General features: G+C 40.6%; 1 protein-coding gene across 2 annotated transcripts; it reads left to right on the plus strand.

The window, feature by feature from the left end:
- Window positions 1-12,579: 12,579 nt before the first annotated feature.
- LOC115680729 (protein TRANSPARENT TESTA GLABRA 1) lies at window positions 12,580-15,932 on the plus strand. Of its 2 annotated transcripts, none has more exons than XM_030604559.2 (2): window positions 12,580-13,744; window positions 15,705-15,932. In XM_030604559.2, the coding sequence occupies exon 1, from the start codon at window positions 12,709-12,711 to the stop codon at window positions 13,741-13,743; it is 1,035 nt and encodes a 344-aa protein (XP_030460419.1). In that variant the 5' UTR covers window positions 12,580-12,708; the 3' UTR covers window position 13,744; window positions 15,705-15,932. The 2 variants fall into 2 exon arrangements, with proteins under 2 accessions (XP_030460419.1, XP_030460418.1); XM_030604558.2 differs by having other exon boundaries at window positions 12,581-13,744; window positions 15,643-15,932.
- Window positions 15,933-21,357: the final 5,425 nt, after the last annotated feature.

Here is a 21,357-nt window from a genome sequence, read left to right on the forward strand (position 1 = left end):
TATGCAATTTACATTATTTTAAGGAGGCAAAGGTATGATTTCGACTCGTTTTTTAAGAAAATTTTTCTTTTAACCCTAGATGCTGTGAAAAATGAAAATAAAAATTATAGAAATCGGAAGAAAACTAAATTAACTACAATACTAATAATAGAAAAGGTAAATACCAATAATATTGTTATACGATAAAATTTTTTTAATGTTTTAGTAAATATAGCCACTTTTTTTTTTGGTCGTGAATAAATATAGCCACTTTAATAGAACTAAAGAAGATGTTTTAAGAAAAAGAATAAACACAAATTAGATGAAAAAGGGAAAAGATCTCCCCGACAAAAGTGTCTAGTAACAAAAGTACTTACTTATAATACATATTTATATAATTAATTAAGGTAAAACAATAAGAATATTTTTTTAAAAAATATTAAAGGAAATGACGCCCAGAACTCATAAAAAGAGATGATTAACCGAAATCCAAGATGATATTTTCAAATACTTTTTATCCATCAATCATTGTTACGTCAATTAACCATTTAAAAATACATAATGAGTATCCTATTTTTGTAATTTGACATTTTTGTTATCGAGCCCTTTTTTTTCCATTTTACTTAATTGCCTTTGTCTTAAAATATCTAATTATTTCTATTGATATATTCGTTTATATCAAATTTTCTAAAATATTTCTATTGATGTTTTATTTTTTACGATAGTAATATATTTTTTAAAAATTATTATTCTCCCTTTTTCTTTATTTTTTTTTATTTTATAGAAATCAAGGATAAAAGATAGATCTCTTGTAAAAACAAAAAAAAAGTGAGATGCAAATACACATTTGCCCTTTTAAAAGTCATGTGCAATTGTGCATTGCATAATAATGACACGACAAAATGATTAATAAATTTATAAAATGACATGACAAACTCTAAAATAAGCTTTTAAAGGGCGATATGACCCGCCTTAGCTAAATAAATCTCTATTTTAAAAATCACGTCATCAATCTCACGAATCAGATGAGAGGCTAGCAAAAATCCACGCGAACGATGTCGAACGAGCATCTGTTGCTTCGACGTGTTCAAGTACCCAATGAGAAAATCAATTTTATAAATCGATACCGTGTAGAAATCAAAGAAAGGGCAGATAGGTATCCGCGGCATTATTCCGTTACGAATTATTTATGATTTATTTCTCCCCCTTCCAAAGGGCATCCACCTTTCTGGAAAGAAGTGCAATTCTACTTAATTTATTGGAGAAATCTGAGCTCCTACGTTAGCCTCGACCTTGGAATCGATGCTGAATTTAACAACATTATAGAGTCCGATTCCTTCGAGGGCTTCCAAAGCCTCGGCAAGTGACCCCATGTAGAACTACGAGGTGGGAGCGACTGCCGACGTGCTGCACACGTAAGCGCGAGGTCAGGCGATGACGTGAGCCCCCCAGCTCAGCATACGTCATGGGCATGGTCGGTCCATGTCGGCATGCAAAAGGACGTTTTAAAAGGGGACCAGGGGCCGACCAGTGGCGGAAAAGTTCAAAAAGTGCGGTGGTCCGGCCCACGTGGGGGCCCTCGTCTGACCTTTTCCACCTCGGTAGTAGAGAAGAGGCACAACCGAAGTTCGCCACTTCCTTCTGACTTATCGAGAAAATCCCGCGCCCGTCACGAAATGTTCGAATTCAATTTTAATTGCTCCTTGCTAATCGCGATACGAATAGTTGAGATTACGGCACATCGAGGGCTTAGCTAGATTGATTTTTTTTGCTTTCATTGATTTAGATATGAGTTAATACCATGAAAAACCCTAAACTGATATATATGTGATAATTTTATCCCAAACTAATTTTTTGACCACAAAAAACTCCAAACTGGTACACCCGTGATAATTTTACCCTCAATTTATTTCCGTTAAATTTTACTGTCAAATTGCTTTGTTAAATGACACGCGGCAATTGACTGATGTACCAATTTTATGTTTTACTCTTCGTTTTTCATGGGTGTACCATGTTGTGATTTTTTGTGGTATTAATCCAATTTAACGGAAATTAACGGAGGGTAAATTTGTTACAAATGTACCAGTTTGGGGTTTTTAGTGATCAAAATATTAGTTTAGGGTAAAATTATCACATGTATACCAGTTTGGGATTTTTCATGGTATTAACACTTTAGATATTGTGGTTCGCGCGTTTCAACGTTTTCTAAGTTCGAAACGAAATTTTCCGCAACATTTAAATATTGACGCGTGAATCTGTATATGATTATTTTATATTATTATTAGAATTTTAAACAATATTTTGAATTCTGACAAAGGCTTTTTTTCAGGTCCAAACAAACACAGCCCGTGAACCTTTCGGCATAAATTATACTCTTTCGCTATTGTCAAGAGGTGGGTAAGTCTTGCTTCGTAACGCCGAAAAAGGGAGAATCTTTTCGTGGGATGGGGACAAAAGAGGCGCAGGTGAAAACAAGACGAATATTATTAGGTGAGTGCAATAAAATAATGTTGCACAAATTTTATAACTCAAAGTTATATATAAATATTTAAGCATAGAGAGAAATTCCCATCAATGTATTTGTCTTATATAATGCTAATATTAACATAATATATGAATCATTTTGAGCAACTCATGCAATAAGACGTTAAAGTGATATTTTAACTCGTTATGCTGCGTTTGTTATATAGTATATCTCAAAGTACACGTGATTTATGTATTTTCATTTTAGCAAACGCACTTTTATATTAAGGCGGAAAATATATTTAATACGAAGGAGTCCTGATATGAAGATAGAGAGAGGAGGGAAATGGACAAGGGTAATAAATAGGTAGTAGAATCAATGGAGAGCGCAAGAAAAATCTCATTGCAAAGAGAATGATCGATTCCTTATAAATTTGAGTCTATCCTCGAAAGAGATATTGTTGTGACATGTTGATATAGATAGGGTTTTGTTATCTGGTGTCTCTACTAGGCTTATTAATCATACCTAGTAAAAGAAATCTTTTTAATTTCCATGCGCTAGAGGAGGAAAATAATATCTCCAAAATAATAAATTTTTAGTATTCGAACGGGCGCTTGTTAACAAAATCCTAATAAACATGACCGGTTCTATTAGATTTACGTGGAGACGCATTTTGTTTTATAATCAGAGCCTTAGAGGGAACTAGCCGAATACCCGCGCTTTGCCACGGAATTTTTTTTTTTCACAATTTTGTTATAGCAGACATTTAATAACTATGCGCCTATGATTATCTCATGCTTTCGGTCCCATAATTTATAATAATATAATGGTGTCGAGAAGAGTCTTTGCTCTAATCAAGTGATATCGCGTTATAACATGCAAATTTTTTTTACTTTCTTAGTCAAATTAAAATGTATTATTTCCTTCGTTATAGGACTTTGAAGTACTTTTTAATGATTATTTCATATATCACGCCTTCAAATAACCAATATCTTATGTCGGTTTTATCGAGAAGCTATTAATCATAGTTTTCTTCTGTTAAAGTACGAGAGAAATTAAAAGCAAGGGGCCTCGCTTGAAATTAAATAAAATAAATTAACTAAATTCTACTCCTATAAAGAATCCTCAACCACAAGAAAGGTCAACGACCTATCCAGACGAACAAAACTAAACTTTTCGAAACGATTGGCTTTAATACTTAAAAGGTGCATAAATGACTGATAATAACCAATTCATTGAAAATGAGAAAATTATCCAAAACATCATAACGCTATTGCACTTTTTATCAATTTAATTTTAAATCTTTCAATTTTACCAATTGAGTCCTAAACATTTCACGTTTTGCAAATTGAGTCCATCCGGCCAATTTTAGTTGAAAATCGCTGATGTAGACGCCGGATGTTCTACGTGGTTCGTCTAGCGTTGATGTAGACAATTTTCAGTAATATTTTAATATTTTTTTTTCCTTTTTTTCTTTCAAGCCCCGGCGAGGGCCGGCCAACTATTGCTGGTCGCAAGCGAGGGTCGCGGCCTTGCCCCAGAATTGGCAAGGGCTGCGAAGCCCTGGCCCCTTGGTTCGCGGCCAACAAGGCTTTGTGCCCTCACCTACAACCGGCAAGGGCTTCGCAACCCTCACCCAATAGTCAATGAGGGTTATTTGCCCTCACCTATGGTCGCCGGACTTGGTAGAAAAAAAGGAAAATAAAGAAAGAAAAATAAAATCAAAATTATAAAAAAAAATCAAAAAATTATAAAAATTGTCCATGTACTGCCTGCCGTCTTACGTGCCGCTACCGGCATTCACGTCAGCGATTTCTAGTTAAAATTGATCGAACCGATTCAACTGGCAAAACGTGAAAAGGTTTAGAACTCAATTGACAAAATTAAAAGGTCTGAGGCTGAATTAGCAAAAATGCGATAAATTTAAAACTTTTTGGATAATTTTTCCCATCGAAAATAGTTAAGCCAATGAACGACAGAAATCGAGACCCAACCCACCCCAATTTTTCTTTTTCCGGGGCGAAAGGCCTAATTCAACGAAGATATTTTCAGGAACTGTCCCTAACACGATAAACTATTTGCCATATATTCTCGTTCTATATCTAGTCATGATCATCATGTTGCATTAGAAGTCGACAGCGATGCCGTGAAAATCACTTCTCTCGATCGTACCCGCCGTGGAAAACCCTCTGAGTGGTGCGAAGAGACGGGTGGCGCGGGGCATCGTGATCACCGTCGTTCAGCGCCCTTTTTGGTCACACCGTACCTGTCTGTTCGCTCCTTGTCGATGGCAGGAATGGATGATGATGAGCTTTTGCTCCAGGATGAAGATGGGCCACGAGACAACCGTGAAGAAAACGCAGAGCTTCCCTTATCTCGACGTGCAATCGAGCCTATCGCACCGCCCCAGAAACCAAAAGATAACGCAACTTGCCCACCTGTCATTTGTACTCAATAGCTTGACTTGGACTCGGTTTTCTACCCGTTCACATTTCACGGCCCACAACTTCGTCCCCCACATGTAACAAGATGAGGCCTAGGTTTTTGCGTGTCCATTCCGTTTTCCACACGATTTCGAGAGAAGAACCTCTAAACGATCCTCACTTTGTAGGCTCGACATCCTTGGACCATAGATTACTTTTCATGCTCCCCCCGTATCTGATCGAATGGTGGATGTGGGCGACCACGCCCACATGCTCTTTGTGGGTCACCAGCATCAATGATGGGAAGTATCGTTGAGCAATGACTTGAAATATCCCAAGTCAAGGTCAATGCCTGGTCTCGGGGATAAGGCCACGTATTGTGATAAGCCTCACATATTTTGGGTCGCGGTGTAGCAAGACAGCTTGTTTAATCGTATATGTACGCCAATGGATCAATACCAAAGTGCTGAGACACGAAGATTCGATTTTTGTCGACCATTTCGCGCAAATCATAATGGCCCTCACGAGATTTCAAAGAATGATACATGAATTACCTTTAGTTGATACTGGGAAGACCTAATGTTTGTCGTTGGAATTGTTGTCCTTTGTCAATTTGTTGGATATTTCATCGGCTTTGAATTATTCGAAGCAATTGTTTTGTAACAATTTTAATGGAAAGTATGACTGCAATCAATTTTTAAGGGCTTTGTAACGTCTGATTTGATTTATTTCTTTATTAACCATCTCCTTTATTTGTCTATAAAGAAAATCTCTACGTCACAATAAAAACATACAAAAGAACAAGAAATTCTCTTTCTTTTTTCCATTTATTTGTTGAGTTTTACATATAGCTATGTTGTTCATGTTCCCTCGATTACTCTATGCGGAGTAAAGATGAAGATTTATTTTATCTCGAGAGGATAGCCACTAGAGCTTGACGCACTAAGTTTCGTACTCCGAGAGGTGGAATTATCCCTAAGATATTTGCTTGCACGCCTCGGAAATCTGTTATTATTTTTCATCTTTTCCAACAGATTTTCCAACAATCTCAAGAATAATTCGGATTCCCAATAATCAGGTCGTTTCTGTTTTAATTGAATTTTATAGTCAATTTTATGTTCAGATTCTCTTCGCTACCTTGGTTTATATTCTACTTTTGCATGTCTTCTCAAGCAAAACCATGGGTGAACACAAAAAAGAAGAAGATATGTTCAGTCATCACTCTCTTTCATGTGTTAACTGTTGAGTGAAGAGATAGGAAATCGTGATATGTTAATAAGTTGTTTCTTGATTATTTGTAATTAGTCAATAAAGTTGATGCAAATTGGTTTTTTTTTTTGTGATGTGTCCATGCTGGAAATAACAAAAAAATTCCGTCAATGTGTTTTTACGTGATTCATGTTTGCCCCTAAGTTGATTTGGCATTCAAGAATGTTCTGAGTTTTATTTAATGCTATGTTGATATACATTAGCTTGCATGGTAGATGAAAATATTCAATGCGATATTCAAATACATATGATGAAATTTGAGTTCAATTTAGACCCAATCTTGTAAAAGGTGATACTGGTATATGTATGCTCGTGTGCGTCATTGAAATTAATACCTTTATCCCCATGTTAGACTTTTTACCAAGTTGCATATTGTTGAGTTACTTTAAATTGTGTATCCACATTTATTGATTATGTTGAATATCGTGCTGCATATAGATTTCCTTTATTAAAAGTGACGTGTTTGGTAGTAGTAAAATAGTGGTGGTAGTACAATAGTTGAGACAAAAAATGCAGTACAATGCAGAAAGAGAATGCTGACGCTGACATTTTACATAGTGAATTTCCCTCTATATCAAAAAGATACGGTAGTACGAGTTAGATTCAAATTCAGATGAGACAAAATCTCCTAGTGGATATGTGTTCACCCATGGTGGAAGTGCCGTGACTTGGAAATCAGCTAAACAAAATTATGAGGGAAATGATCATACCGCTAAACCAAAAGTCAACTCGGTTAAAGCATATGATTATGATGACGTAATTGCTATGGTTATTTCTCAAGCACATATTGTGACCAATTTGAAAGAATGGATGGTAGACTCAGTTGCTACTAGGCATATATGTGCAAAAAAATGTTTTTATCCTCCTACACTCTAATAGGGGAAGGAGAAGATATTATTTATTTTAGTGACTCGAGAACTACTCAAGTTCTCGAGAAAGGTAAAGTTCTTCTCAAACTCACATTTGGAGATGAGACCGAGTAGTTAAAATACTCCTCAGCATATATTCTTTTGGGCCATTGTGATTGTCAAGAGGCAATAGCTATTGCAAAGAACGAAACTTTCAATGGCTAAAACATACATATCCGATTGAGACGTAATGTGGTGAAGCAATTGCTTAAAGGTGAAATTATATCCATTGATTATTTAAAGTCAGAAGTGGACTCGGCCGATCCTCTTACTATACATCGAGAGGAACGGGACTCAAGCTAGTTGAGGAAAATCAGTAATGATGGTAACCCAATCTTCCTATGCAATTTGCAATCCCATGAATTAGGTTCATATTAGGGGTGAGCATGGTTCTAGGTTCTACCCTGGAACCCGAGAACCTGACCAATGAGAACCTGTAGGTTCTAGGTTCCAAGGTATGCATGATAGATTTTAGATTCCAAAACTTGGGGGACCTGTTTCGACAGGTAGGTTCCAGATTTTAGGTAGGTGGAACTTGGAATCTGGAATCTGAACCTGTCTTCTCATGATTCTGAGGTGTTTCATGGCATTAGATGATGAATGTATGATTTGGAACCATTAGTCTGAGCTTTCATTTTATAATTTGTTAATATTTTATATTTTTCGTGTATCTAAATATAAATTGTGGTTAGTAGATCATAGCAGTAAGTGGTGGTTATTAAAAGTGATGATTCACTGCAATTGTTTATTTAATAATACAAGTGGAACCTGAGTAGACTCTGGAACTGACCCTCGAACCTGTGATAGGGTAGGTTCCAAGTTCCAAAAAATGAATAACCTATTATCATGGGTGGAACGTATACAGAACATGAAACTGCTTACCCCTAGTATCGATTCACACATTGACTTCTCATTTTAGTTATATTTGTTGGAACCGTAATGCCAGGAAAACGAGTCTTTTGTATTTTCTTTGATCAATGACAAACTGGTTTAGTATTGTTGCGTTCATTTTTGTTTTGTTTAACTAAAAATGTAATAAAAAAAAAAGGAATCTGTTAAACCCTGGAACCTACCTTGAAACCTGTGACAGAGTAGGTTCCAGGTTCCAAGTTCGGACAGGTAGGTTCTAGGCTTCAAAAAATAGGAAACCTGTACCCGAGAGTAAGTTTCAGGTTTCACGTAGAACCTATAAGGAATCTGGAACCTATAAAAAATCTAGAACCGCTCACTCCTAGTTCATATAGGTAATAACAAGTCGCTTGTTGATCAAGTGATGCACCACTAAAAATTAGGAATAAGTGCAGTGGAAGTCCTAAAAATGGTCACGAAAGTGCGTTTGAGTCCTAAAACTTTCAAAAAGCGTAACCAATTCTTAAAACAAGTCAAATTGGTGCAATCAAGTCCTTTTGTTAACTCCGTTCAATTTATTTAACGGAAAATGTTGACATGGCTTTCTTTATTAATTTCTCTCGCTTACATGGCGTCCTATTTGGCGTTAAGGTTAATTAAATCACTAAAACGACGTTGTTTTGATCCGAATCCTAAATTTTACATTAAATCTTAATTAAATTAGGTTAAAAAATCCAAAAGTTTTTCCAAAAAAAGACAAACTAAAAAACAAAAAGGCTAAATTTTTTTAAAAAAAACACACACACATTGATGACATGGCTTCTTTGTTATTTTCTCTCTACTACATGGCATCCTATGTGGCCGCCGCCCTATCGCCAGCGACCCATCGCCAACGCCCCACTAGTGATGGGGCGGCGGCCACTGGCAAGAGGGCCCGCCCCTGTATTTTCTTCTCTTTTTTTTTGGTTTTTTAAAAACTATTAGCTTTCTTAGTTTTAATATAATTTAACTAAAATTTAGGTTAAAAAATTGAAATTTTAATCAAAACGATGTCTTTTAACCTTAACGCCATGTAGAAAAGAGAAATTATTAAAAAAAAACTATGTCAGTATTTTCCGTCATCCAAGTTGGACGGAATTAACGAAAGGGTTAATACCACGAAAAACCCTAAACTGGTACACTTGTGACACATTTACTCCAAACTATTTTTTTGACCATAAAAAACCCCAAACTGGTACACCTGTGATAATTTTACCCTGAACTATTTTTTTGACCACAAAAAACCCCAAACCGGTACACTTGTGACAATTTTACCCTGAACTTACCACAAAAAACCCCAAACTGGTACATATGTGACAATTTTACCATGAATTAAAATTTTAATATTAATTTTTATTTTTTTCGAATTTTTATTTATTTTTTATTCTTTTCTTTTCTTTTTTTTTTCATCTTCAAACCTTGGCCGGTCGCCGGTCCGGCAACCGGCCAGAAGCGGAAGCCGGCGAGGGCTGCCCTCGCTAGCGTCGGGCGACGGTCGTCCTCGCCCGACGCAGGCGAGGGTCGCCCTCGCCAGATCCGGCGAGGGCCGCCCTCGCCGGCATCGAGTAGCCCTCGCCCGACGCCGGATCCGGGCGAGGGCGACCCTCGCTGCGTGGGGCGAGGCCGCCCTCGCTCGAGTCGGGCGAGGGTCGCCCTTGCCCTCGGGCAAGCGAGGACGGCCCTCGCCGACGCAGCGAGGGCGGCCTCGCGGATCGTGCGAGGGCGGCCCTCGCCGGCCGGCGAGGTAGCCCTCGCCGACGCCGGCGAGGGCGCCCTCGCCGATCCGGCGAGGGCGGCCCTCGCCGGACGTCGGCGAGGGCGGCCTCCGCCGGCTTCCGCCTCTGGCCGGTCGCCGGACCGGCGACCGGCCAGAGGTTGAAGGTGAAGGAAAAAAAAAGAAAAGAAAAGAAAAGAAAAAAGAAAAAATTCAAAAAAATAATATTAAAAATTAGTTCGGGGTAAAATTGTCACATGTGTACCAGTTTAGGGTTTTTTGTGGTATGTTTGGGGTAAAATTGTCACAGGTGTACCAGTTTGGGATTTTTTATGGTAAAAAAAATAGTTTGGGGTAAATGTGTCACAAGTGTACCAATTTAGGGTTTTTCGTGGTATTAACCCTTAACGAAATGACTTGATTTTACCAATTTGACGAGTTTTAAGAGTTGATTGCACTTTTTGCAAGTTTTATGATTCAATTGCATATTCGTAACAAATTTTAAAATTTCCATTTCACTTATCTATAGAAATTATTGTCCCTCTTAAGGTGAGAGTAGTGTAAAACTGCAATGAAAGAGAGCTTGAGTTAAGCTCTTAATGATTTCCATAGCCATTATTGGTAGTGTATTAAATTGCAGTAAACACTTGATAGAATCACTTATATAAGTATGGAGTGGAGCCGCTCCTATGAGAATTTTGATAAAATCTTTAGAGCACCTATGAATAAACTAGGCAGGCGCATGGCCTATTAGCACAAAACCGAGTCGAACAACAAAGTTCGTGGGGTGTAATGCGTTTGGTGAAAATTATAATTCACGCAAGAAATTGTTCGTTCATAAAAGCTTCAAACTTCACCAATTATTTCGTGCATTATTATTTCATTCTTCCTAGATCTGGTTCATAGATTAACGAGCATCAGTTCCGATGCATTACATTCAATCGAGTTTAACCCAACATTTATGTTTTTTCTTTTCTTTTCAAAACTTTTGAAATACGTGGGGGATTGTTGGGTATTTCAACGGTTTTGAACTATTCAAAGCAATTTTTTTGTAACGACTTGATTGGAAAGTATGACTCTAATCAATTTGTAACGGCTTTGTAACGTTGGCTTTGATTTATTTCTTTGTTAACCGTCTCCTTTATATGTCTACAAAGAAAATCTCCAAATCACAATAAAAATATACCAAAAACAAGAAATTCTCTATTTTCTTTTCATTTATTTGCTGGGTTTTACATATAACGATGTTCTTCCTATTCCCTCGATTACTCTGTGAGAAGTAAAAAGGAAGATCTGTTGTATCTGGGAGTATAACCGCTAGAGCTAGATGCACTGGATTTCATACTCCAAGAGGCAAAATTATCCTTAAGAACGGCGTTTGCACGTCTCGGATATCCGTTCTTTCTTTTACTAACAGATATTAAACTTGCAGAGTTTTCAGGAAATCTTGAATTTCTTAGCTTTAGGTAACTGGCCCCATCTTTGCACTTAAACGAGCTACGTCTACCTCATGGGTTGGGCCGTGCTGATGGTTCGAGGCCTAATTCAACACTTGCAGTTCGAAGAGGTCAGGTTTTACAGATGGAATTTGAGACTCCGTGTTCATTATCGGGTCCACAACATCTTGTAGTTAAACATTACAGACGGTACAATCCAACAAGTTGCAAGTTAAAAAGGGCCAGATTTCGACCCACTCACTTTCCATTGCCGAAAGATCTGGGCCCAATTCATGTTAGCCCAGTCAAACCATGAACTCATCTTTTGACGAGTCAAACACACACAGACACACACTCTCTCTCTCTCTGACAAAGAACTTTGATTACAGTGAGTTCTAGATCATGCGAGTCAGCCAAACTCGCATGAGTTGTTAAGCTTTAACACGGATCGTACGATTTAATATTCCAGGTGAATTCAACTTCATAAACTAAACGCACTCATCCTTAGCTCTTCTTTCCATCTAGAGATTCAACACTTTGGATCCTGATCGTTCAGAGCCGAAGCATCAGTAACTCCTTCAAGAAATCCCCCGCCATGCCCGGTTGTCCGGAGGGGGAAAAACGTCTTCTTAAGGTATGAACCAATGAAGTTATGTCGCGTAAAACTCAAATAGGAGATGTCACATCTTTTCGTGCTCGCAAAAAGCTTACTTTTTGGTTATTATTTGTTCAATTATCAAGATTATGCTCTTACGGCAACGATTACACGCTATTATCACGAGCCAATATTTGATATCGAGGCTGTGCGGCAACTTAGGCTTCCTTTAATTCGTTGGATCACCTAAGCTAAGCCTTTTTCCCAATGATCGATCACTCGCTCACTAGATCAACTGATTTGTAGAAACTAGAAAGAGAAAGCGTTTAGAGAGAGAGAGAGAGAGAGAGGGGCTTTGAAAGAGAAAGTAATTCTACTGTTCAAATGTTGAATGATACAAATGAGGGGAAAAACACCCCATATATTCATTCTTCTCAACTACTTTCTATACTATTAAATATAAGACTACCATTAAATATTTTAAATACAAATATACATTTTTTGGAAGATGTTCAAGGCTTATCCCGTTCCTAAGGATCGTTTCTCGGCAAATCAAGTCTTGCTCTCTCCCGGTATGGAGTCTAACTTTGCGATCTAAAGGGTTATAGAATGGGGCATGCTGACCTTCTTTAAAACGATGTTTCCATCTTTCTTGGGCGGCTTGCTTTCTGCCTTCACGAGCCGAGACTGGTCAAAACAAATGTGTCCGGTCTGACCGAGTCATGCGCACGCGCACGCGCACGCGCTCTGTGTCGGTGTCCCGGTCTCGGTCCAACCCACGTGGCACCCCCTGCCCCCTCCAGCTAGTCAGCGTTGAACGCTCCCCGTTTTTCAACCCGTTCCCAGCGACAAAGTTAGATGAACGACAGCCGCCGTTTTGAACCTCCCCGTCGGGCCAAAACGACATCAGGCCTTAAATACTTCTCCTCCCCCGTGCAGTCCCCCCCGAAGCCCCCCCGCCTCGTCCATTTTCCCGGGAAAAAATTTGCCCCCAGGACATTTTCCCTCTCTCTTTCCCGAGAAAATCCGGAGATGGAGAACTCGACCCAGGAATCCCACCACCTGCGATCCGAGAACTCGGTGACCCACGAGTCCCCCTACCCGCTCTACGCCATGGCCGTCTCCTCCTCCCCCGCCGCCGCCGCCGCCGCCCGCCACCACCACCGCATCGCCGTCGGGAGCTTCCTCGAGGAGTACACCAACCGGGTCGACGTCGTCTCCTTCGACCCGGACTCCCTCTCCGTCAAGGCCCACCCGGCCCTCTCCTTCGACCACCCCTACCCGCCCACCAAGCTCATGTTCCACCCGGCCTCCGGCAACCCCTCGAAGTCCGACCTCCTGGCCTCCTCCGGCGACTACCTCCGCCTCTGGGAGGTCCGGGAGAGCTCGATCGAGCCCGTCGCGGTGCTCAACAACAGCAAGACGAGCGAGTTCTGCGCCCCGCTGACGTCCTTCGACTGGAACGAGATCGAGCCGAAGCGGGTCGGCACGTGCAGCATCGACACCACGTGCACCATCTGGGACATCGAGAAGAACGTGGTCGAGACGCAGCTGATCGCCCACGACAAGGAGGTGTACGACATTGCCTGGGGCGAGGCTAGGGTTTTCGCCTCCGTTTCCGCTGATGGGTCGGTGCGGATCTTCGATTTGAGGGACAAGGAGCATTCCACGATCATCTACGAGAGCCCTCAGCCCGATACCCCGTTGCTCAGGCTGGCTTGGAACAAGCAGGACTTGAGATACATGGCCACTATTTTGATGGACAGCAATAAAGTTGTGATCTTGGACATAAGGTCGCCAGCGATGCCGGTCGCGGAGCTCGAGCGGCATCGGGCGAGCGTGAATGCGATTGCGTGGGCTCCCCAGAGTAGTAGGCACATCTGTTCGGCCGGGGATGACTCTCAGGCGCTCATTTGGGAGTTGCCCACCGTTGCTGGGCCCAACGGGATTGACCCGATGTCGATGTACTCTGCTGGGTCCGAGATAAACCAGTTGCAGTGGTGTGCGGCGCAGCCGGATTGGATTGCTATCTCGTTCGCCAACAAAATGCAGCTTTTGAAAGTTTGAGGTGTGAAAAATCTCTCTATCTCAGTAAGTAGTCAATGGTCTTGGTCACAGGATGGTTCAATGCCTAGGAGTTGCTGAGCTTGAGTGTTCTGTCTAGATGAACAGTTTAGGTTGTTCGTTGCCTAAATGAAATGCTCTTCGAAGTTGAATGAAATGTAGCGCTTGGAAATTTGAGGTCTGAAGTTTCTCTTTCGTGGTTGTTGAGTTATATGTTAGTTCAAGTGATTTGAAGCTTGCTTTCATGAATTGTTGTTGTTTCCCGTGAGCTAGTTATCCCAGAATTATGGAAGGCCAATTCTACCTTGAGAATTATAGTTGGCTAACTATTCTAGCTTGTTTTCCAGGAGCTTCATCACTTTCACTGGGTTTCATATTGGTTCTTAGACATCATGTTGAAGTGCATGTGCTGTCTGGTAGTAATAGCTCAAATCATTTGCCAACATTACTTACCGAAGGTGGCCTTTATGATTTTTTAAATGGTACAGTGAGAGCTCTCTTTGAACATCCCAAGACTGTGGATAATATCATTCGTCACTGACTATAACCGCAGAGTGATGAGACTGTGTTCTATGAGTTCTCTCCAACCCTGTCAGAGGACTCATTCCCTAACTTCCTTGAATGTCATTTTGTCTCGTCTCATGTTTGGCAATCTCAACCCGTCGGATGTTACCACTCTCCAGCCTCATTCATGGATTTTGGGGTAGGATTGAATTGGCCTCCTCGAACATGCAATTTGTTGATAATCTTTTGCCGGTCTAATCCATTCACAAATAGTTTACCGTTTATTCAGGGAGTCTTGTAGCTAAAGTCAATAGCTAGGAAGTATTGACTGCTGAGACCTGGTGCAGGGTTGGGGTTTCACATTGTCCACTTAAAGCTGATATAATAAAATGGAGTCTTTAGACTTTTCTTTGTTTAAACACATGGCTCAGCCACTGTAGCTTTCTAGTAGCACGCGCTTAGCCTCCTCTTTTCATTATGTTTGGTTATCTTGTCAAAAGTCAGTGACTCATTGCCACATAAAATGAACCTGCGTGGTCTATTAGTACCATTATGGTCTCCTGCTGCTCAAGTCAGCTTTGGCAATTCATGTCCTGAATAATGGCATTGCTTATTTTAGAAGTTCAAACCGCAAGGGCAAGTCGAGTCCAAAGCATTTGGTTATGGCCATATGGATCGAATGTTTTTCCTCTGGCCACTGTTTAGATGTGTCGGTTGAGGCACATGCGTTCTCAAATGACGTAGTTTGATCTTCTTGCTCTTTCAAAATCTGTTCTCTATTGCCTTTGCTGCATCTGCTACCTCAGACTGGATACTGGATTGATAATTTGATACTGTTTCTGTAAGTTTGGGAAAGGCTGATGAGTCCTGATGAGATTGCTGAGATTTCATTTTAATGGCTGATAAAATTAACCAAGAAGCTTTTCATTTTGATAACAACACCTTTACGCCATCAATGCAGCATAATACTGCAGTGTATGTGCCTGCCCATAAGATATCTTACCAAGATCTTTTGTAATTGTCTGTCCTTTCGTCCTGGTAAGTCAAGCATGATATATACATAAAAAAATGTCTTGCAACATGGGAGAGCTGCTTAACTAAGTGCAGTGCTGTCACCATCCTGCCTAACAGTAGCATTACTATGGATGAAAACTTTGGACAAATTGTTAGAACTAGGAGGATGAAGCTGGTTTACAGCTTTCTATCCAGTGCTATTGTTGTCAGTTATCCTGCATGCATAGCATTTCCGCTCTCTTCTCGATTTAAAAACTCCAAGACTACTTGTTACTGGTTTCCTGATTCGGTCGGCTTATATTTGCCTATCCTTTTTAGCATGTGTGGTGTTATATCATGAAGTTGCTATTTTATCTTCATGAAGTTGCTATTTTATCTTTTCAGAGTCGCCTACCGTGGAGCTGCTTGATGAACGTGTTACTTATTGGCGTGTCGGCATTCTTCAGGCTGTATGCGGGTTGTATAACAAGTAGGTCATAGTAGGATGGAGATTGCTCCCGTCACGGTTGGATATTATTCAGTTGTCAGGTGAAGTCTGTTCTCCTTTTGCAAGGTCCTTGGAGACGGATCAAGTTGGTGTATTTTGTCACTGTAATCTAATCGCGGTATCAGAACCTCGCTAACGTGATTGGATTGTGAACAAGTTCACGCCGTGAATCTGTGGTGTCTGTCTAGATCATTGTGATTCATGACACAGTCTCTCTCTCTCTCTCTCTGTTCACTTATCCTAGACTACGTTATTTTGCCAATCCTTTGGATGTTTCGATTGGCTATCCGAATTGAATTCTTCGAAATCAGGGAGTTGGTTTGGTATTGGTTTTCATGGATCGATACCGAATCACGCGGACTGACCAAATTTTGATTGTTGTCCGATGACGAGCATCTCTCTGATTAGGTGGATCTGTTGACGAACAAAGACTACTGCGGCTTGCCTCAAACGGGGATCATTGATCAAATCTCACCTCCAAGTTAGGGATGTACAAAAGGAACTGCCTAGACCGAATCGAATCGGCAAGTTCTAGGGGGGTTTTTGGGAGCACCGGTCCGGTTTCCAGTTCTAAAAAATTGGAACCAGTGATTTTCGATTTGATTCTCGTTTTCATGTGTGGAAGCGCCTACCTTGATCGGACTGATTTCAAAAATTGCCTAGACACTCAAAAGACTTAAGTGAAGCTTTCACTTTGCCGATCTTATTCTCTCAGACAATGCAGCAATCCTCAAACATTTAGATAAGAAAAAAGAATCGCATTTTTGGACAAGAGCCGTTGAATGCAACTATGTGATTGAATATCCCTTTTTCCGGAAAAGAAAATGAACCTCTAAGGGAACGGTCAGACCAGGAGCTCTTGGCGTGGCGAAGAAGAATGAGCTGGCGAAGAGCGACCATCTCCGACGAGCTCGGAGCTTTGTCTTCCTCTACCAAAATGACCTGGCCCTTCATCGTCTCCATAACCAGAGAGAGTCTGAGAAGCAGCGAGCTGGGGTTAGGAGAAGTCGAAGATGTGATTTGCAGGAGGTGCGATTGGGCAGTGCACAGCAAAGGGTCGCATTCACCATTTCTTTGGGTCGAATCGATTCTCCAGGAAAGCGAAGCCGCAGGCAACACTTATTTGGGTCCTCCTGAGCGTGAGGATCTTGTTCATGAATAGAGAGAGAGCTCAACAATGGAGTTTTCCCTCTTTCTTGATTTGCTTCCACACTATTGAACACATTGGTCTGCCAGATTATTGGCCCACCCAGGAACATGCCTCCGCTTCCATCGGCCCACCCAATGGGCCGGGTGATCCGATTCCCGATTCCAAGAAAAGGGGAACCGGTTCCTCTGGTTCAGTTCCCGGTTCTTGAGTGGAAACCGATCACCTCTACTTCGGGTTCGAGGTGAGCTCCATGCAATCGAATATGCAGAAAACGCGTACGTAACTTTGAAGGGCTTGTGAGCAGGCCTAGTCCGCCCACGGGTCATCATGCATTGCTCAATCGGCTTGCTTATTGGGAGAGAAATTGTAAGAACGGCTTCGCATAACAGTCTAAAACTAAGAGGGTCCACCAAGCTAATCGAGATTGTTCCGGCGAAGAAGGTTCTCTAGGAGCTGAATCGTCAACTCATTTTGGTTGGACATCCCTTTCCACATTGTCCGTTTATTTTTCTTCTCTGACATGTATTCCTGGTACGCTGTAGATGCACAGGTGATGTCAAAGGCATGCGCGACTGCTTTTGGGGCGTCGGGGTCCTACCTCCTTTCACGATCTTTACCCATATCTTCTACGACAAGGCAATATATATAGAGCTTTTATTGCCCTTTCCTCTGTTATACCCGAATCTTTGCTGAAGCTAAACAAGTGATACTAGCAATGGAGTGGGAAGATTTCCCAAAAAGTCGAAACATATAGTCTTTCTGAAGTTTGTCCTTAGTTTTTTTCCTTTCCTTTTCTTTCTGTAATGGAGGTCGCTGGCAACTTCCTAGATTTGGTGAGGGCGACGCCACCTTCTCTTGGCCCAGATTTGGCGAGAGCATCGCGACCCTCGCCCAACGCTCGTGAGGGTTGTAGGCCCTCGCCAAGGTCAATCGACGACCCTCGATCAAAATGAAAAAAATTCAAAAAAATAATTATAAATATTGTCTACATCAGCGTCAGTTGTGCCACGTAGGATGACCAGCATCCCAGTTAGTGATTTTCGGGTAAAATTAGTCGGAAAGTCTATGTTAATAAATTATCAAAATATTTATGACTAAATTGATCAAATTGAAAGTTATAAGGCTGAATTAATAGAAAATATTAGGTGATCCCGGACCTTCACGTCAGCGTGGTCCCAGACTAATCAGGAAGTGACGCGTAGCTCCACGTGTGCGAGTGGCCCCCGCTGGCTTTTCCGCACAAAATATATTGGGTGCATTTGGTAACCATTCTGTTTTTGGAAACAATTTCTGTTCAGAAATGATTTTTTTTTATTTCATTCCCGAAAATAATTTCTAAGCATTTAAAGACATTTGGTAACTGCCCAAAATTTCTATTACTGTAATAGAAAAAGAATATAAATGCGTTTAGTAACTATACAAATTTCTTTTTATTAATAAAAATTTGTATTTTTTTAATATTTCTTTCTCTCTCTTTTTTCCTTTTTTTTTCTTTTCTTTTTTTCTTCTTTCCCTTCCTTGACCCTTGCCTAGGCCGCAAGCCGCCCTTGCCCAGGCCGCAAGCCGCCCTCGCCAACCCTGGCCTATGGCCGACTGGCAACTAACCAAAAAGAAGAATAAGAAAAATAAATTTTTTTTTTTATTTTTGATTTTTGTTCCTAGAATCAAGAATCAACCTTTTTTTTTTACTTTTGATTCTATTCCGAAACTAATTCTGGGAACAAATTTATACTTAAGAACAAAAAATTTACCAAATAAATTTATGTTCTTTTTTTTATTTCGAAAAACGAAAAAATAGAATTGGATACTATTAACCGATTACCAAACAATCCCTTATTTCCCCATTTTCCCATTTCTGCACAAGCCATTTCTCTCTCCTCTGTTCTGTTCCGTCACTGTTCATGCGAGTACGCCTACTGCTGCACGCATTAATGGCGCTTTCTCTCTCCTCCTTTCTGAAGAAAGAATACCGACGCTCCAGCTTCCCTCTCCTCCTTTCTTTCATTCTGAATTCAAAATTTTGGGTCACCTTCGCTCTCTACTCTTGTTGCGTTGCTTTCATTCTGAATACCGACGCTCTGACGCTGGTTCATCTATGCTCTCTGCCCCAAAGCTTGTTGCTTCTCTGGGCGTTGCGTTGCTTCTTCGGCATGCTTCGGCGCCAGTTCATCTTCGCTCTCTGTCCCAAAGCTCATTGCTTCTCTGGCCTGCGTTGCGTTGCTTCTCCGGCTTACTCTGGCGCCGGTTCATCTTCGCTTTCTGCCCCAAAGCTCGTTGCTTCTCCGACCTACGCCGGCCTGGATTGTGGTTTCCCTGCGCAAGACGGTGAAGAATGTTCTTGTTGTAAGTTGCAGACTCCAAGCAATTCGAACTTCTGGCTCACTTTGGTTCGGCTCGCGGTTCATGGCTCGGTTAAACAGTGAGTTGATTCTTTCCCTGATTTTTGTACTTTTTGTTGCTGTTATTTTTTTTAGTTTTAGTTTCTTTTATTGGTGGGTAGTTGCACGAGTTTGGCTATTTAGTTGGTAGTTTTGCCGTAAGTGTCCAGTGTTGTGATTTTTGGGAGGTTTGGTTTGTCTAGACGGCATTGAGTTTCAGTTCGAGGCGAAATGAATAGTTAAAAGTTACCGCAAAATCAGGGAAGTTAGTAGAAAACGAATGATTTATAATATTAGATACGATGTCGAAGTTTACCGAGGACTTGTCTAGTTTTTCTGTTTTTGGCTTTTGTCTTCAAGTATTTCAGTGGAAGTAATTCGATCACATCATGACATTATCTCGCAATACCTTAATGCTGTGAATAAAGCATTATGTCACTTTTGAGCTAAATATTGTGTTGTTTTGCCTATATAACAATTTTCTTTAACATGGACCGTGGATAAAATTTGGACAAAAGAAGGTTACATTGTGGATTTTGTGTTTTTATATACATAGTCTATATTAAAGAGAATTGTTATATAGGCGTAGCAACACAGCATTTAGCTCAAAAGTGACATAATGCTTTCTTCGCAACATTAAGGTACTGCGAGATAATATCATGATGTGATCGAATTACTTTCACTGAAATACTTGAAGACAAAAGCCAAAAATAGAAAAACTAGACAAGTCCCTCGGTAGGCTTCGACATCATATCCAATATTACAAATCATTCGTTTTCTGCTAACGTCCTTGGTTTTGCGGTAACTTCCAACCATTCGTTTCACCTCAGATTGAAACTCAATGCTGTCCTAGTCAAACCAAACCTCCCAAAAATCACAACACCGGACACTCACGGGCAAAACTGTCGACTCAATAGCCAAGCTCGTGCAATTACCCACCAATAAAAGAAACTAAAAAAATAACAGCAACAAAAAGTAGAAAAATCTGGAAAAGAATCAATTCACTGTTTAATCATGCCGCGAGCCGAATCAAAGAGAGCCGGAACTTCGAATTGCTTAGAGTCTGCGACTTACAACAAGAACATTCCTCACCGTCTTGTGCAGGAAACCACAATCCAGGTCAGAGAAGCAACGAGTTTTGGGGCAGAGAGCGAAGATGAACCGGCGTCGGAGCGGGCCGAAGAAGCAACGCAACGAGGGTAGAGAGCAAAGATGACCCAAAATTTTGAATTCAGAATGAAAGAAAGGAGGAGAGGGAAGCTATAGCGTGGGTATTCTTTCTTTAGAAAGGGGGAGAGAGAAAGCGCCATTAATCCGTGCAACAGCAAGCGTACAGAACAGAGGAGAGAGAAATGGGGAAAATAATGTATTTTGGGGCGGAAAAGCCAGCGGAGGCCATTCGCCCACGTAGAGCCACGCGTCACTTCTTGATTGGTTCGAGATCTGAGATGACCTAATACTTTCTCATTAATTAGTATTCGTATAATAAATTTAAATTTTTTTTAATTGTGATAATGATCGCCCAATAGAGTACTGTGCATGTTAGGTGAGAGGACCAATGTATATGCACGAGCTCAACAACTGCCGGAGCAATCCAACTTCGAATTAATCGGCATCGACCAACATCACAAAATATTGATTACCCCCCCAACTTCTGCTTCCAACCGTAATTAATTGGCACTGGCTAACATCACAGTACTTGTGCTTCCCAATGAATGGGGGTAATCAATTACTATAAGAATCATTGCTCATCCAAACCCCTCGCGTTTTCGGTGCCCTAATTTGTTTCAACTCCAAAGGATCACATACCAAGTGGCCATTAAAAAAAGGCCAAGTGCAAGGGCAAAGGCCAACAGGCATATGCAATCCTACTGATAAAGGAATTAAAGGAATAGAAAAACTAATATCACAGATGTGAAGTTTGATTCTCGCACTCTGCAAGCATTAGAGTTAGCTCGCATCAATCTATACAAAAGATACAAGAGATTTGCGTATAAATATAATATAATTATGTACCGCAATAGTAAATTGCATGTGACCCATGAACCGTATCATTTCGTTATTGCAGAATATCGAGAATTTGT

Source organism: Syzygium oleosum, unplaced genomic scaffold (genome assembly GCF_021117445.2).
Source record: "Syzygium oleosum isolate NSW1041296 unplaced genomic scaffold, Sole_v2.1 Sole_v2.28, whole genome shotgun sequence".
NCBI classification, from domain to species: domain Eukaryota; kingdom Viridiplantae; phylum Streptophyta; class Magnoliopsida; order Myrtales; family Myrtaceae; genus Syzygium; species Syzygium oleosum.

Excerpts from the sequence above, each read along its gene's own strand:
- LOC115680729 (XM_030604559.2), top strand. The coding sequence starts at position 12,709 with ATGGAGAACTCGACCCAGGAATCCCACCACCTGCGATCCGAGAACTCG.